This window comes from Zeus faber (assembly GCF_960531495.2).
Source record: "Zeus faber genome assembly, chromosome: 16".
NCBI classification, from domain to species: domain Eukaryota; kingdom Metazoa; phylum Chordata; class Actinopteri; order Zeiformes; family Zeidae; genus Zeus; species Zeus faber.
Genome location: NC_137202.1, coordinates 1,039,800 through 1,056,880, shown reverse-complemented (window position 1 = coordinate 1,056,880; position 17,081 = coordinate 1,039,800). Strand labels below are relative to the sequence as shown.

The 17,081-nt window shown below is 49.1% G+C and overlaps 1 protein-coding gene and 1 pseudogene across 2 annotated transcripts; both read right to left on the bottom strand.

Annotated features, from left to right (window-relative positions):
• Positions 1–917: 917 nt before the first annotated feature.
• LOC307242466 (dual specificity protein phosphatase 13B-like) lies at positions 918–2,325 on the bottom strand (annotated as a pseudogene). Its single transcript has 3 exons — positions 2,201–2,325; positions 1,732–1,966; positions 918–1,023 (listed from the first exon to the last, which is right to left on the bottom strand). The product of its transcript is annotated as a dual specificity protein phosphatase 13B-like (transcript).
• A 7,459-nt stretch (positions 2,326–9,784) lies between these two features.
• LOC307242636 (dual specificity protein phosphatase 13A-like) lies at positions 9,785–11,435 on the bottom strand. Its single transcript, XM_080017158.1, has 3 exons — positions 11,240–11,435; positions 10,363–10,580; positions 9,785–10,269 (listed from the first exon to the last, which is right to left on the bottom strand). Exons 1-3 carry the CDS (start codon positions 11,362–11,364, stop codon positions 10,058–10,060), a joined length of 555 nt encoding a protein of 184 aa, XP_079873284.1. The 5' UTR covers positions 11,365–11,435; the 3' UTR covers positions 9,785–10,057.
• Positions 11,436–17,081: the final 5,646 nt, after the last annotated feature.

Here is a 17,081-nt window from a genome sequence, read left to right as displayed (position 1 = left end):
AGGGGTACCTGAGTTCAAAGCTAGAAATCAAATAGGTGCAGGCTTTGAATCTGCACTGTTCTGGTGGTCCACAATAAATAAGAATGTGGACTGGATCAATTACATCTGTTACAACCAACAGAGGTTCATAAATCACACTCTGAATGCAGTTAAAGGCTTGGCAGAACGGAATCGCATTAGACATGCTCTTAGCTGAGAAGGGTGGGGTATGTGTGATGATCAGGTCGATGTGTTGTACATTCATTCCCAACACCAGTCCAGATCGCTCGGTGACCAAGGTGTTGCATGGGCTCACAACATTAGTTGAGGAACTGGCAGAGAATTCCGGCATTGGGAGGTCCCTCACTGGACTCTTTGAATCATGGTTCGGCCAGTGGAAGGGGGTGATGGTGTCCATAATAACCTCTGTAGCTGTTGTATAGGAAAATACTGTTGTACGCTTATTAACCACATTTAAGCTGTATAGTAAAGCCATAATCGCACATTGCTAAATAAGGTATCGCACACAATGCATTTTCAGTCTTCAGAACATGAACACATGTCTAGAACATAAGGTTCTTAGAATACAACCTCAAGGCCTGCAAAGCACTCAAACAGGAGATCGCCACACAGCTGCACGCTTGCATGATAAGCACCACAGTGCTGATAGTATAAGCAAGGCTGAAACATCCCAACAAGGTCACGATGCTTGTTTGTACCACAGTATAAAGACTGCACCTTTTTATTGTTCAGGAGGAGACCCTGAGACCGCACGAGATGAGGCTGCGCCCTCGTGACTCATGTTTAGCTCGCTCCTCTCCTTGCAAGGATCTGCTGTCGATCGTCTTTGAATAACTCACGCTTAACCATTTTAACATTACTGTGTTTATTGACCACGAGAATTTCTAGCACACTGTCAATGCAGGGGTGCTAGTGGTTCACAGCTTCTCCATGCACTGCCTCCGCCTCCTCCTGTCCTGCTCCAGGCTGCGGTCCAGGCTGCGAAGCTGCTGCATGAAGCTTGTGTCAGGGTTCGCCCGGGTCCTACCAGCATCAGCCACTAGATGCCGCCAGTACTGCCTTTTCAAGGTTGCTCTGCTTCACCTATTTCTGTTCCTGATTACCCTGCCTCATTAGGTGATATGTTTCACCTGTGTCTCGTTTGGTCGTCCCTATTTAGACCCTGTCGTTTGTGTCCTCGGGCGCTCAGTCTTGAGTTTGTCTAACCTCATGACAACGCTCTTGTCCCAAGCTCCCGAGACTTCTTATTTGTTTTTGCCCAGTTTTGTACTTGTTTTGAGTAAAACCTCTATTTTTGCCACCTCGCCTCTGCCTTGTTCTCTGCACCTGGGTTCACTCAGCACACCTCCTAACAGCTTGCATTTGGGCAGACATCTCTGTGGGTTCTAACGCACAGTATCATGTGATATAAGGATGTAGGGGGTGTATCGTACTAAGTTTTAATGCCAGTATTTTGTTTACGTACTTTATTTTTCTACTGGCTTTTTGGTTCAATTTTTAGGCTTATATTTAATGGTTATCATTTTTAATTATGCAACACCAATTTTGTACAATAATTTTCTGGTTATTATGTCATTTTTCTATACTTTTAAAATTATGTATTTATTTACTTGATTGTTTTTCAGTTCGTTTTTCTGTTATATTTGTTGTTTATCATTAGATTTATTGTATAGCGCCATATTTATATTATTTACAACTGTTATCTATCAATCCATCCATCAGTCTATCTACCATGTACCTCCCATGGCCAGCACGGCCCTGATGTACCGCGCCGCTGGGTAGAAGAACGGGGTCAGAGCAAAACCTATGGCATCGCCAGCCTCCACCCCAAAATAGTCCACGTCTCTGTAGAGCGCGGCCAGTGTTCACGTAGAATCTGGAGTCCGGGCTAGGGGGATGGTGAGCAGTGTTCAGGATGTGTGTTATGCTGAGGCCGTGGAGTGCGGCCTTGTCTCGGGTTGCCACCCTGGAACTCATTCACACACTGTTTTACTATTCTGTGTTTAGGTGTATTGTATTCACATACCTATTGTGTCACATACCTATACATACATATATGCAGTGAAATGTCATTGCGACGCACCCGGAGATTATGTACGATAAGTTCTAAAAATACTAAAATGTCTGTAACCGACAGAGTTGGGGTGGACCCCTAAAGGAAGTCAAACAAGTGTGTGTGCATAGTTGTTTGTGAACCTACTCGTTGTCAGTGTAAACGTTGGGCCACACTTGGTTCAGGTGTCCCGTTGGCCGTCTTTCCGCCAATAAGAAGTGCTGGAGCTCAGAGACGGCCGGAGGTTCATGGGGAGGCTCCTGAAAAGACATCCTGAAAAAGAAACATTGACAGAAGAAAAGCTGATTTTACATTTAAAAATGGATCGGTTGTGGGCATTTTGGATCTTGGAGATTTCAAAGGGAAAGTTGGAATCCCTAATTTCAGCACATTGTCGGTGATAACATTTTGTGATCTAACGTTGCTAATCCTGTTCAATTCTGTGAAATCCAAATTGCTCATCCTTGTTGTGGAAATTCAAACTTACTTCAAGTGACGTGCTCAATTCACGTCTGAGCTCTACAAATAACCTTGGGTCTCAAAATACAATAACACAAACAGTTTTTTATTGGGATATCTCAAGATAGTTTCATAGCACACAGCATGGCAGCCTGCAGAAATTCCAAACATTCTAAAAGAGTTGGTTATACAGTGTAGTTTCTTGATGATTTTGATGTGTTCATGAAGAAGGAGTGACCGCTGACGCTGACCTGAGTAAAATAATAGGTTTATTACAAAAGAACAGCATCAGACCAGACTTGCCATGGACGTCCGGAAGAGAACAAAGCCGGATGTATTCTGTCGAATGAAACTCGGGCGGGTGCTTTAATGCTTGTCCAGAGACAACGCTGACCATCTGATTCCAATCTATGGGTCACAGGTCACATTCCACCTCCCTTATCACTGGGACACCTGGCAATGGGCTCTCTTTCTCTTGAGACCTCTGGCACCGTCTGATAATAATTATCTTATACAATGGGGCTGTCTTGGGACGCCACACATTCCAAGACACCTCAACAGCCAGGCCTTTCAATCATTGCATTTTTCCATCATATCCTCTATGCAATGGCCGTACTATAATCTCGTGCAGAAAAGCTAAATGTGACTCTTCATGAACAATCCTAAAATCTTTTTTTTTTTTGTTTGTTTTTATTATTATTGCAATAACTTGTAAGACGCACTCCGCACACTGGGTAAGGGTTAGGGACTGACAGTTCTTCCTTTTTATTCCTTCTGTGCTACAAGAACACACTGAATACCGAACCTTGACCTGTTTCTTTTTTTAACTCTGCAGTCACATGCTTATGATCCAACACATCCTGCAGAGTTTATCAAGCAGCCATGCAGGTCCTGTGCAAGTTCCCAGTGTGTACTACCAACGGGATGAAATCTAACACAAAATCAGCAAAGATATGATCACTAAAAAAAATATTTCTGGCAACTGGGAGTGTGGTGGATGGGGTGGCTTGAGTAGCCACACCTGATGCTCGTTGGTTGGGCTAACAAGCTAACAAGCACCACCATCCATACACCACAGGGAGCAATTAATTCCAAAAAGTGTTTTAAGATTAACTGTTTAAAAATTGATGACACGAAATTAACTCAGAACTTCAGTTAAATTACATGAAACCCTTTCTAGATCAGAATGTGTCTATCTGGACTGCATGCCTGTAGTATCATGGATAACTGAGTTTCATTTGTAATATCGCATTCAATGCACTGTCCAGCAGCGTCTATGGCCTTTTATCAGATAATTCGGCCTGCACACCAATTACCATTTGTTCATTTAACTCTAACACACTGTCTAAATGGACTATTTCATTAATTTGTTAATTTATTGATAGTTTTTTGGGGTCCTTTGGTTAGGCTAACATCTATTATCTTCTTGGTCATATAAAACAACAAGATTTACATTTTGGGATCCTTAAAATCTTCATATGCATGAATTGCCTTTAGCCATCTGTCAAGATAATCAAAAACATGAAATAAATTATGTGTCATTATTGGTCATACATGCCATTATTTGTCAATCGAATTCATCCCCTTTTCCTCTGTTAATTAATGCAGTACAGAGCTAGAGAGTGAGAGGACATTTTTATTCAATATACATTCACAGCAAAATATGTAAAGCTGCAGAAAAACAGATTTTTTTTTTCTTTTGGGTTGGGTACCGAACAAAATATTCAATTATCAATCAAACACTGGTTAAAACACAAGTGTTACAATGCACCTGGAGATGAAAATAGTATATTATAGCTGTAACAGGTGTGGTTAGGACCCAATTGCAGCACAAAGACAGGCAGGGATATTTGGTAATGTCTTTTATTTGTAGAGCAGACGGAAGACAGGCAGGGAGCAGAAAATAACACCAAAAGTCCATGCAGGGTGGGAGGAGGGGGTCCGGAGGAGGGCTAGTACTCGTCAGAGACCCCGTCCATCTCCACGTCCTCCGCTAAATGGGCCACGTGATCATCATCGGAGTAGTTGGAGACCCAGGGTCGACATCCTCGCGCTCTGAAACATCGCTGGAGGACGCAGACAATAGAGGCAGTGGGGTCTGCGGTCGGGAGGGTTGACCCGGTCTGGAGGGCTGGTCAGGATGGCGCTGATGGAACTTCCTGATGAGGGTGTGGTCCAGAATGTGCCTCGCAGGGACCCAGGACCTCTCCTCAGGGCCGTAACCCTCCCAATCCACCAGGTACTGCAGGCCTCTCCCACGCCGGCGGGAACGTAGGAGACGGCGGACAGAGAAGGCAGGACCCGTCAGAAGCGTGGAGGAGGAGCCAAGGGGACCCAAGCACTCTCCCGGACTGGCTTGACCTTGGACACATGGAAGGTGGGATGGACGCGCATGGACCTGGGGAGCTTGAGCCGCACTGCCACCGGGTTGATGACCTTCTCGATCTTGAATGGGCCGATGAACCGAGGAGCCAGCTTCTTAGAGTCCACCTTCAGGGGGAGGTCCCGGGTGGAGAGCCAGACCTTCTGGCCCGGCTGGTACTCCGGGGCCTGGGAGGTTGGCGGCAGAGGCGTTGCGGCCAGCGGCTCAGAGGAGGGCGGCCCGGGCCCGGGTCCAGGTCCTGCGACAGCGGCGAATGAAGGCCTGGACGGACGGGCAGGAAGCCTCTCTCAAGGGCTGGGAACAGAGGCGGTTGGAAGCCGTAGGCGCACTGGAAGGGCGAGAGGCCTGTGGCCGAACTGGTCAGGGTGTTGTGGGGATATTCCACCCACAAAAGCTGCTCAGACCAGGACGACGGGTGTTGAGACGTCATGCAGCGCAGGGCCGTCTCCATCTCCTGTTTCTTCCGCTCCGTTTGGCCGTTGGACTGGGGGTGGTACCCTGAGGACAGGCTGACGGTGGCCCCCAGGAGCGAACAGAACTCCCTCCAGAAGACCGAGGCGAACTGGGGACCCCGGTCGGATATCACATCTACCGGGATGCCATGGAGGCGGAAGACGTGATACAACAGTAGCTTGGCGGTGCCCTTGGCGGACGGAAGCTGCGGTAGAGGCACGAAGTGAGCCATCTTGCTGAACCGGTCCACCACTGTCAGGATAGTAGTGTTGCCGCTAGACGGTGGCAGACCGGTGACGAAGTCCAAGGAGATGTGAGACCAGGGGCGATGAGGAACCGGCAGTGGGTGTAGGAGACCGGCAGGAGCAAGATGAGAGGGTTTGTGCTAGTTACAGGTGGGGCAGGCATTGACGAACCCTCGGACGTCCTCACCCAGGGAGGGCCACCGGAAGCGACGCTGGTGGCAGGTGAGTCGGGAGTTGTGGGCCCACTGAAGAACCTCAGACTGGAGGTCAGGCAGGACAAACAGACGTTAGGGCGGACATGCGCTGGGTCCAGGTTGTTCCTGGGCGGCGGCTCTGACCTTCTCTTCCACCTCCCAGTTGAGTGTGGCAACTAGACGGGAGGACGGTAGAATGGTGTCAGGGTCAGCAGCGTCTTCCTCCTCCTGGAACTGCCGGGACAGGGTGTCAGGTTTGACATTGCGTGACCCCAGCCGATAGGAGAGGGAGAAATTGAACCTGGTAAGGAAGAGTGCCCAACGGGCCTGACGGGAGTTCAGTCTCCTGGCGGACTGAATATACTCCAGGTTGTTGTGGTCAGTCCACACCAGGAACGGCACCTGGGTTCCCTCTAGCCAGTGTCGCCACTCCTCCAGGGCCCATTTGACGGCGAGAAGCTCCCTATTCCCGATGTCGTAGTTCCTCTTGGCCGGGGTCAATCGCCTGTAGAAGAAGGCGCAGGGATGAAGCTTCTGGTCGGAGGCGGTTCTCTGGGAGAGAACAGCTCCGACTCCCACGTCAGAGGCGTCCACTTCAACCACGAACTGCCGTTCGGGGTCAGGCAATACCAGAATGGGGGCTAAAGTGAACCGTGCCTTCAGGGCCAGGAAGGCATAGTTGGCGGCGACGGACCACAGAAACGGCACCTTGGAGGAGGTTAGGGCTGTGAGGGGGGCAGCCACCATGCTGTAGCCTCGGATGAACCTCTGATAGAAGTTGGCAAAACTGAGGAAGCGCTGGAGTTGTTTGCGGGTGTCCGGGGCAGGCCAGGTGGTGACGGCGGAGACCTTGGTGGAGTCCATCTGGATGGTCCCCCTCCCCACGACATACCCCAGGAAGGAGACGGACTGGACGTGAAACTCACACTTCTCCGCCTTCACAAAGAGTGAGTTCTCCAGGAGGCACTGCAGGACCGTCTGGACGTGGTGAACGTGCTCAGCTTGGGATCGGGAGAAGATCAGGATGTCGTGGAGGTACACAAAGACGAATTTGTTGAGCATGTCCCTGAGCAGGTCATTGACCAGGGCCTGGAAGACGGCGGGGGCGTTGGTGAGAACAAAGGGCATCACCAGATATTCGTAGTGACCGGAGGGAGTGTTGAACGCCGTCTTCCATTTGTCCTCCTCTCGAAACCCGGACCAGATGGTAGGCGTTGCGTAGGTTGAGCTTGGTGAACACCGTGGCCCCCTCCAGGAGTTCAAAGGCTGATGAGATGAGGGGCAGGGGATAGCGGTTCTTGACCGTAATGTCGTCGAGACCGCGATAGTCAATACAGGGGCGAAGCGACTTGTCCTTCTTCTCCACGAAGAAGAAGCCAGCACCCGCCGGGGATGAGGAGGGACGGATAATGCCCGCCGCAAGAGCATCGTTAATATAGGTGTCCATGGCCTCTCTCTCCGGGGCGGACAGGGAGTACAGGCGGCCTCTGGGGGGTGTGGAGCCGGGCTGGAGGTCGATGGCAATATCGTATGGCCTGTGGGGAGGAAGGGATGTCGCCTTGGCCTTGCTGAAGACCTCCCTGAAGTCGAGGTACTCGGCGGGGACCCCCAACATGTCAGGTGCGGAGCTGGAGCTGGTGGGTGGCTGAGGTGCGGGGGCTTGCTTCAGGCAGACCTGATGGCACGCAGGACTCCATCCCAGAATAGCCCCTGTGGTCCAGTCGAGGTGTGGGTTGGGGAAGTGACGAAGTGAGTGCAGGATGCAGAACTGTATCGTCTCGTGGTGGTTGCCGGACAGGGGCATGCGGATCGGCACCGTCTGATGGGTGACTGTCCCCAGGAGGCAGCCATCCAGGGCAGTGGCAGGAACCGGAGAAGGCAGGTGAACTCAACCAACACCCAGCTGCCGTGCTAGGTTATCGTCGATGATAACATCGGAACCAGAGTCAGTAAGTATGGCGAGGGAATGTGAGCATTGGGGCAGCAGCAGCTGAGCCTGACACAGGGGGCGTGGGTTGGAGGAGGGTTTGGAGGTGTGGCTCACCAGGACCTCCTCCCTCACTGGCGAGCCCGGCCTTTTACCGGACACCCGGAGATGTAGTGTCCAGCTAGACCGCAGTAGAGACAAAGGTTCCCCACCCGGTGTGTGGGAGAGACGAGGCTGGCCCGGCCAACCTGCATGGGAGGGGCCTCACTCGTGGGTTGACGGGCCGGAAGAGCTGGCGGCCCGGAGGAACATGGGAGACGAGTTGCTGGGCGGCGCTCCACTTGGCTCCGACGCCTCTCTCGCTGCCGGGGCTGGATGCGTCAGTCGATACGGGAAGCAAGCTCAATGATGCCATCGAGAGAGGTGGGGAGGTCGTGGGAAACTAGCTCTTCCTTCATGTACTCTGCTAATCTCAGCAGGGGGTACCCAGGCTGGGCCGGTGCTGGTGGGTCCGGGGAAGCGGGCGGCGGGATGAACTGACTGAGAGAGATGGCGAGCTGCTGGACCTGGGCGGCTAGCGTGGCGAGCCCTTGCGCCTGGCTAGCTGCTGCTAGCCGAGCGTCCGCTGAGGTGGAGGCTCGGACAGCCTCCTGGTGTTGGAGCTGTGACTCCACCCTTCTCAGGCGTGCCAGCACCTCGGGGTTGTGTGCTGGGTCCATTGTTGGCCAGATTGTACTGTAACGGGTGTGGTTAGGACCCAATTGCAGCACAAAGACAGGCAGGGATATTTGGTAATGTCTTTTATTTGTAGAGCAGACGGAAGACAGGCAGGGAGCAGGCAGGATACGTCGTCGGGGACAGGCAGGTTCGATAACGAGGAGTGCAGACAGAAGACAGGCAGGGAGCAGGCAGGATACGTCGTCGGGGACAGGCAGGTTCGATAAAGAGGAGTGCAGACAGAAGACAGGCTGGGGGGCAGGGTACGTGGTCGGAGCGAGGAATCAGTCCGGAGAACGCTGGAGTCTGGTGCAAGCATCGAAGACAATCTGGCAATGGGTGACTGGTGAGAGAGGCATATATAGTATTAAATTACATTTAGCAGACGCTTTTATCCAAAGCGACTTACAATTGTTCAAACACCGACGGACGCAGCCATCAGGAGCAATGTGGGGTTAAGTGTCTTGCTCAAGGACACTACAGCATGCTAGCAGGAGGAGCCTGGGATCGAACCAGCAACCTTTAGATTACTAGAAGACCAGCTCTACCGCCTGAGCTACCATCCCCATAATAGTAGTTAGATTACAGATCGGGAACAGCTGTGTGCGCAGGTGAATGGAGTTGGACTAATGGGACAGGTAAGGAGAGGGAGGGGAAAGTAGAAGAAGGCGGAGATCATGACAATAACTTCTAAAAGTAAAGACATTCACCATACAGAACAACTATATGGGATGTGTGTTCTGAAACAACTTGAATGAAACGCTGACAGTTCAACAAACTAAAACTTGCACTGATGTATATTATATATACAGTTTATATACTGTTTTCTCTCTCTCTCTCTCTCTCTCTCGCTCGCTTTATATATATATATATACACATATACACACACAGTATATATGCTGTTCTCTCTCTTTCTTTACACACACACACACACACACACACACAAACACACACACACACACACACACACACACACACACACACACACTGTTCTATTAGATATATAGTATATAGACATTTATATATTTATATTCTCTGTACTCAGTTCCTTTCTCTGCACTCCACATCTACATGGAAGTGCCACTGAAACAGAAAATTGAAGATTATCTCTCACAAAACAAGTGTGTTTGTAGGGGGAAGGATCTCCTTTTTGTTTAAAATTCCAACTGAGCACAGTAATATTGAAAATGAATCAATAATCCTGGTGGGAAGTTTGCTCTTTTCCCATTGATTCAGAGGTTGTCTGGAGCGGCATCTAGCGGCTGTTAGCTGAACGGCAGATTGAAGCACTTCCTTTCATTTTTTAAATGTCTTTTTTATTGTGACCGGTGCCAAGGGAACCACATTTATTTACTAATTCTATATCACTTATGTGAAAAATATTTGTGACAAAATGTTATATTGTAAAAGAATCCTTTATTCAAACGAAGATATTGCTGCCAATTTTGAATTCTACGAGCAAAAAGGTTATGACACTGATTATAATTTGTGAAATAGATGAGATATTTTTGTAATACTGATCCCTAGCTGTTATGTTATGTGTTCTGCTTCCATTTTAAAAATAAGAAAAAAGTTTGAAGCACTTTGACAATGTTGGTCCACACGATTTGGGTGTGGATGTGGCTGTCACAGCAGAGGACACAGTTTCCTCCTGTGGGTGAGCTGCGTGTCCAGCGACAGGAGCTGGGACAGGAAGTTCCTGTTTGGGTAAATGGCTCGTCTCTCCGCCACGTGCCTCAGGGCGTCGGTGAGAGAGAGCCGCCGTCGCAGCATCAGGAAGGCCAGGACCAGCGAGGCCGAGCGGCTCACTCCCATGATGCAGTGCACCAACACTTTCCCTGCCGGGGGGAGAATGGGAGGAGGAGGGAGTTCAGTCAGTGGGTGGAATGTAGAGGGTGTGAGGAAAGGCGGAGAAAAAAAAACTGTGGTACCCTTGTTGCTCTTCAGGGCCTTGTGTATGAAGTCAGCGGCGGGCCTGAAGTGTTGGCTGAGGTCATAGCACTCTGAGTCGTCCGCAGGGACACCGCAGTAAATGCAGGAGCTTCCGTAGAAACTCTGATCGCCAATACTGCCTTGCTTGGAGTGCGCGGCGTTCAGAACATGAGTGATACCTAGCTTATGTAACAAGTTCCTGTTCTGAGCTATGGCCCTGTAGGACACACACACAGGATGACAGTTCAAGCAGAATGATTGAGAACTATGTTGACACTTCTACCTGGAGGACAATTTAGAATAATGATTGTTCCACTGGGGCGTGACCTCAGGACCTTCTGTGTGTGAAGCTGATGTGATGACCACCACACTACGGAACTGCCTGCTATGCAGTTATGCAACAAGAGATTCTCAACCTTGGGGTTGCGACCCCATGTGGGTACACTTGATATGCACACAGAGTGGCAAGAAATTTCAGGACTGATGAATTTGTATTTTTGAAAAACATCATTCATATATTATCCATTTGGAGCTCCCTCCATGCTCCATGATAGAATAAGACACAGATGAGACACTAAAGTTCAGGTCAAACAGTTTCCTAATATTCAAAGGGGAATATTTGTCAGTCATGCACAGTCAGTTTTAAAAGTAGAGGAAGAAACATTCTTCTTACGTTTCTTATAGGTCTAAATGTGAAAAATAAAATGTGTGTTGCTGGCTCCAAAACAGTAGTTAAAGGAAGGGGGGGAAAAGAAAGAAAATGTGTCACGTTCTCCTGTTGTCATGGGAGCCAAAAAAGAAAGGATTGAACCTCTGCTGTGCACGAGCTGCAGCAAAACAGACTATACAGAGCGTACGACTGGACAGGACACTCACACATTGCCTATATACAAGTTGGACCACACCTCGTCTAGCGGCGTCAGCTCCACTTGACAGGAATCCAGGACAAGCTCCAGCTCCTTGACGAACGCCACGTCCTGGTGCTGACCGAGCCCGGACATTTCTCAGAGAGTTAGAGCGGCTCCAGCAGAGTCTTGTTCTACTTCACTGTCTCTGGGCGCTCCCTTCTTCCCTCCAGTCGAACTGTATGTGTGTGTGTGGGGGGGGGTGAGTGACATAGCAGGTGGTTGTTTGAATGCCAGACGGCTCCAAATTTAGTTCTTGGAAAAAATGTCCAGAGATGCTTTCTCACAGAGAGATACAAGAGGGAACAGTTTCTGGAAGAAGGTGGAGTTTGGAGTGAGACAGAATGGAATTGGATGGTGCGTAGAGGTTTACGTGAGGATTCTCAATGTGGTGCATGGTAACTACTGCAGAAAGAGCATGGACCGGGTAGAATTAGACAATAAATGAGTCCTTTAATGCCATCTATCATACATTGTGTCTGAGTTTGTGACCCACTGTAATCAAAGCATTTCTTCTTGCATTGTCTTTCTGGGGGTTTTGTTCAGGTCTTTGTTTCTCTTAGTCTGTAGTTTTTCATCGAGGGCAATGAGCTGCAGGAGGAAACCTCTGTTTCGGAAAATCCAGTGTTTCTGCTGCACAACATTGATGGAAGCCAGGAGACTAAGGTGGTGATGAAGCATGAGGTAGGCCAAAACCAAAGCAGCCGAGCGGCTCACACCCACGGCACAGTGCACTAACACCTTGCCCAGAAAAACAAAACAAAAAAAAATAAACACAGACATGGAAACATAGATACAGGTACGTACAGTAAACACACTGTGATCACAAAGCTCTTCAAGTCTCTGTTTGTTGAAGATGTGTGTGACGATACCTCCTGAGGTCAGAGCCTGGTGAATAAACTGCACAGCAGAAAGAAAAATGCCATCGAAACGAAAAATACTTTTTACATAAAAGTGAATATATATATATATATATATATATATATATATATATATATATATATATATATATATATATATATATATATATATTTATATATACACACACACACAAACTTTAAATCAAAATAAATTCTGTGCAATAATTATTTTAAGTTTTATATTTATTTAAGACTGATAATTGCCCTGCAGCTGGCGCACCGATGCGCAGATTATTTACTTTACCTCACATGGATAATTGCAATCAGACGATGCTATGGTTATTGTTAGCAGTAATTATAATTCCGGTTGTAGTGAAACATCTTCTGATTCATAGCTAGGGCACATCATCAGTGATGTTACCTGAGGTCATTGGGTGTTTCGGGTCTTTTGAACATCAGACACCCTCACTCAGGCAACCCAGCTGAGGTTGATCAAGCCTCAGCTTGTGCCCTAGCAGCACTCTCCCATGGATCTGCTCGCTTGATCGAGAGCCACCTAGAGGCTTTCTCTGCAGCCTCTGTGCTGGTAGAGATGGCTCTTCTCCTCCTCTTGCCTGTGATGCCAAGTAGAGTGTAGGCTCTGCAGAGGGACTGCCCTGCAAAGCCTCTGCACCCCACCTCCACCGGCAAGCACCTTGCTTTCCACCCTTGTTTGTGGCAGTCGCTGACTAGGCCCTCATACTTCTCCCTCTTCCACTCAAAGGCCTCCTCCATCCGGTCCTCCCATGGCATGGTAAACTCCAGATGGTGTGCTTTGTTGCCTCTGACACCAAGACAATGTCAGGTCTTAGGGAAGTCTTGGCAACATGCTGAGGGAACTTAAGCTGCCTGCTTGAATCCATTAAGAGTTGCCAATCTTGTGCGGTATTGAGAAGCCCTAATGTTGGTCTGTGTTGTACTTGGCTTCTCTCCAGCTCTGATGAAGTTGATGGTCCGCTTTAATGGTTTGTATTTCCGGCAGCAAGTGATCTCAGCAAAAACCCTCTCAGCGATGGTCTTGAGCACCTGGTCGTGTCGCCAGCGATATCGACCTTCCCCTAGAGCCCTTGGGCAGCAACTTAAGATGTGCTTGAGGGTCCCTTTTCTCTGACACAGAGAGCACGCGGGCGTATCGATTAAGCCCCAGCAGTGCAGGTTAGACAGGGTGGGAAGGATATCGTAGAAGGCCTGGACTAGGAACCTGAAGCGATGTAGCTCTGCCGCCGGAGGTCAGTCCACGTGATCTTCCTCTCCACAACTTGCTCCCATCTTGTCTATGCACCTTGCTGCCTCATTCCCACTGCTCTGCTGGACCTCTCTTCCTCGACCGCTGCTCTCACCTCATTCTGGACTAGTTGCCTCCGTTCCTTTCCCCAAGCCTTGTCATAACAGGGGGTTACGACGGTTCCTAGTCCTTGCCCTGGCTACTGCTCCCACCAGGACTCCATGGCCAAGTCGGGACTCCACTGCAGCCCCCACTCTTCACTTCCTGACAGTCTTGACCACTACCCCACACCAGAGACTTTTGGGTCGCTCAACTCTCTGTACTGCAGCATCTCCCTTGCACACAAGAACCTTAAACTCCTCCTTGATAGATTTGAGGGGGAGTGTCAGTTTGCAGGTGTTTCCATAGAGGGCGATGCTGCTCAAGCTCCTCGGCAGACCAAGCCATCTCCTCAGGTAGCGGCTGACTCTCCTTTCCAGTTCTGAGATGGTGGAGATTGGAAATTTGTAGAGGAGCAGCGGCCATAGGATCGTAGGAAGAATCCCGTGCTGGTACAGCCACGCCTTGAATTTAACTGGCAGGCCCGTTTTGTCGATGTCTTTCAGCCATCCCTCTAACTCCTCACAGGTGTTCTTGACAGATGTTGCATCCCAGAGGTTGCTGTCAAATAACTTTTCCAGGATTTTCACCAGCTTCTCAGCGATAGTAGGGATCGGTGTTCCTGAGATAGAGAAGCTGAACTTGTCCTCAACTCTGCCCCTCTTCAAAACCAAGGATCTAATTTTTTCTGGCTTGAATGACATCCTGGCCCATCCCACCAGCCTCTCCAACCCCTTTAGGATCCATCTGCTCCCAGGGACAGATTCAGTAGTCATTGTCAAGTCATCCATGAAAGCACGGATTGGTGGTTGTCAGATACCTGACTTGGACTTGGGGCCCATGCATTTTGGTTCAGCTGATTTCACCAACATGTTCACCGCCAGATCAAACAGGATCACTGAGATGGTGCAGCCTGTGATGATTCCCAGCTCCAATCTGTGCCACTCAGATGTTGTTGACCCTGCTGACAGTCTCAAACTAATATCGCTGTAATAATCCACGATAAGGTCTCTTACTGCGGCTGGAACATGGTGCCTCTCCAGCGTCTCAATCACCAGCTTGTGAGCCATCGAGCCATAGGCTTGGCCAGATCTAGCCACAGCACCACCAGATCACCCTTGTTCTCCTTTGCTTCTCTGAGGAGCTGAGTGACCACGCCTGTGTGCTCTACGCAGTCTGATACTCCAGGGATGCCGCCTTTCTGCACTGAAGTGTCTATGTATCCGTTCCTGAGGAAGAAAACAGCCAGCTGCTTAACAACAATGCTGAAGAAAATCTTCCCTGATTCTGAACTGGCTGATGTTCTTTGAGTCTTCCTCTTTCAGAATCCACACTCCCTCCGCAGAACGCCACTGCTGTGCTGTTTTCCCCCTTCTCCAGATGACCTTCAAAATCCTCCAAAGTCGGTGGGGCAGCTTGGGGCAGTGCTTGTACACCTTGTAGGTTGTCCTGCTGGGTCCTGGTGCTGACCTTGACCTTGCTTTCCTCACCACCTCCTGCACTTCTTTCAAGAGTGGTTCCCTCAGGTCAAATGCCTCAGCCGGTGGTCTTATTACAGCCTTGCACTGCCCTAATTCATGTTATCTGCTGGGATCACTAAAGGTGGTGTGCAGGTGTTGGTCGATTTTCTCCTTTAACCAGATTAGGCGTCCACTGCGTCTCTGCCCGAGGAGCTGCTTTGTGAAGCCAAAGGGGTTATTGATGAGGTGCAGCCCACTTCCTAGCCCGCTCTCTTCGCCACCTCCTGTGTAGCTCAGGTCTTCGCAGGGGTAGGAGCTTCTTCCTGAGCATGAGACGAAGCTCTGCCAGTGATGGCCACTCCTCTTCACTGGCCTCCTTATGTTGTTTCTTCAGGGACTTCAGCTCTTTCCTGATGCTGTGGATTTTGACTGCCCTTTGGTTCTTGGCATATGCTTGTCGAGCTCCCTTTCCTTCTTCAACACAAAACCTCTCAGCAGCCATGCTCAATATGATGGTTGTCATAGTCCACAGCCTGTTCTCTGCATCCCCTTTTGCCGTTGCTTCCAGCACTGTGTCTACATCCTTGTCAAACTTCTGCCACTCTGATGTTTTATAGGCTTGTGGCCACTTGATCCTCCTTTTCTCAGAGTACCTGCTTAAAGAGACTGCTTGCGTCACGTGGGGGCTCTGGGCTCTGTGGGGTGCTTCCGGGCCCCGCTCCTCCTCTGTCTCATCAGGTGCTTGACCTGTGCATTGTGGTGCTTGCAGTCCCTCCTTGCATTTCATGCTTGATTGGTGAATCTTTACCCCTTTCTCATTCTCGCAGATTTTGCCACAAAAGCACTCTCTGCTCATCGTCGTTTGTCTGTCGCCATTTGTCATTACCCTTGCATCCAGCCATCATAGCTTGCTTTGGGTCCTGGATGGGTTAAATGCAGAGGAACCATTTCACCAGCCACCATCAAAGCATGTGCATGTGCATGTGTGTGTGTGTGCAAGCATGTGTTGTGGTGTGTTGTGTGACAAATAAAGACTGTTTCTTCTTCTTCTTCTTCTTCCTTTACAAAAGGTGCAGGTTAGTGGTGCTAGCCCATGTCGCCCTGGTTGCCGTCTTTCCGAGCTGTTGTCTGTCTCTCCAGCTGTCACCAAACTCTTCTTGGTTGTCACCCAGCTTGTTCCTGGTAGTCACTGGTTCCTCCAGTCTGGCAGTTGTAGTAAAGTGTATATTTGTATGATATTTGATACACTTGCGCTTTGTTAAAACCAATTGTCTTCTGATAAAATAATACCTGTCACATTGAAACTCCTATGGTTAAGAGTTTGTATCCTATATTCCTTTTGTTTAAGTCCCATCGTGATACGAGACATTACATCTGTGCTTGGCAGTATCTTGTTAAGGTTTGGGTTACTGACTCACGTTATCTGTGTACTCCGTCAATTTGTGTGCAGTATTCTACAACAACTTATCCACTGTAGCATACGTCTTTGCGTGGTGCCAGTTTAGCGAGGACCAGGTTGTAGACCGATCACTAGACTGCAATGCTACCATGTGACCTGTGTGAGCCTGCACTTGCGCATGCACGCGTGTTGCATTGATGACAAAAAGTTTTTTTTACTAAATTATTCCACAATAATGGACCGATCTAGATCAAACTTGGAATGTTGGGACCGCTCCAAATACACATTTTATTCATCTCGTCTGTGAGTGCAGCGGATCCATAAGATCCATAGACTACTGTTGTCAGTTTTTCATTAACAATAAACAAGGGCCGCTGGACCCCAAACCCCTAATTATTTTTATTTTTCTCTAGATTATTCACAACAGCCAAATATTTTTTTTCGTTATACTATATATTTGTTTACAATATCATATATGTATACATAGCCTAAAATATCTTGGAAGGAATGGAGCGCATTTGTTTTTAACGCAGCTCATACATTCCGCTGCTCAATCTGGGTCCTCCCACGGCGCCGCATTACCGCCACCTCCGCTTCCGTACTGTCACTTCCGTACCTCCAGTTCCGGTTCGCCGTGGTCCCTTCTCGCCCCCCCCCTGTCAGACCAGAAGCATGGTGGCGGTGGCGGTGATGAATCACTTCTCTAATGGACTGTCCGCTCTGAAACCAGG

Coding starts and splice junctions, on each gene's coding strand:
- LOC307242636 (XM_080017158.1), bottom strand. CDS start 11,364: ATGTCCGGGCTCGGTCAGCACCAGGACGTGGCGTTCGTCAAGGAGCTG. Junction 10,581..11,239: donor AACTTGTATATAGGCAATGT/GTGAGTGTCCTG, acceptor TGTGTCCTACAG/GGCCATAGCTCAGAACAGGA. Junction 10,270..10,362: donor GGCCCTGAAGAGCAACAAGG/GTACCACAGTTT, acceptor TCCCCCCGGCAG/GGAAAGTGTTGGTGCACTGC.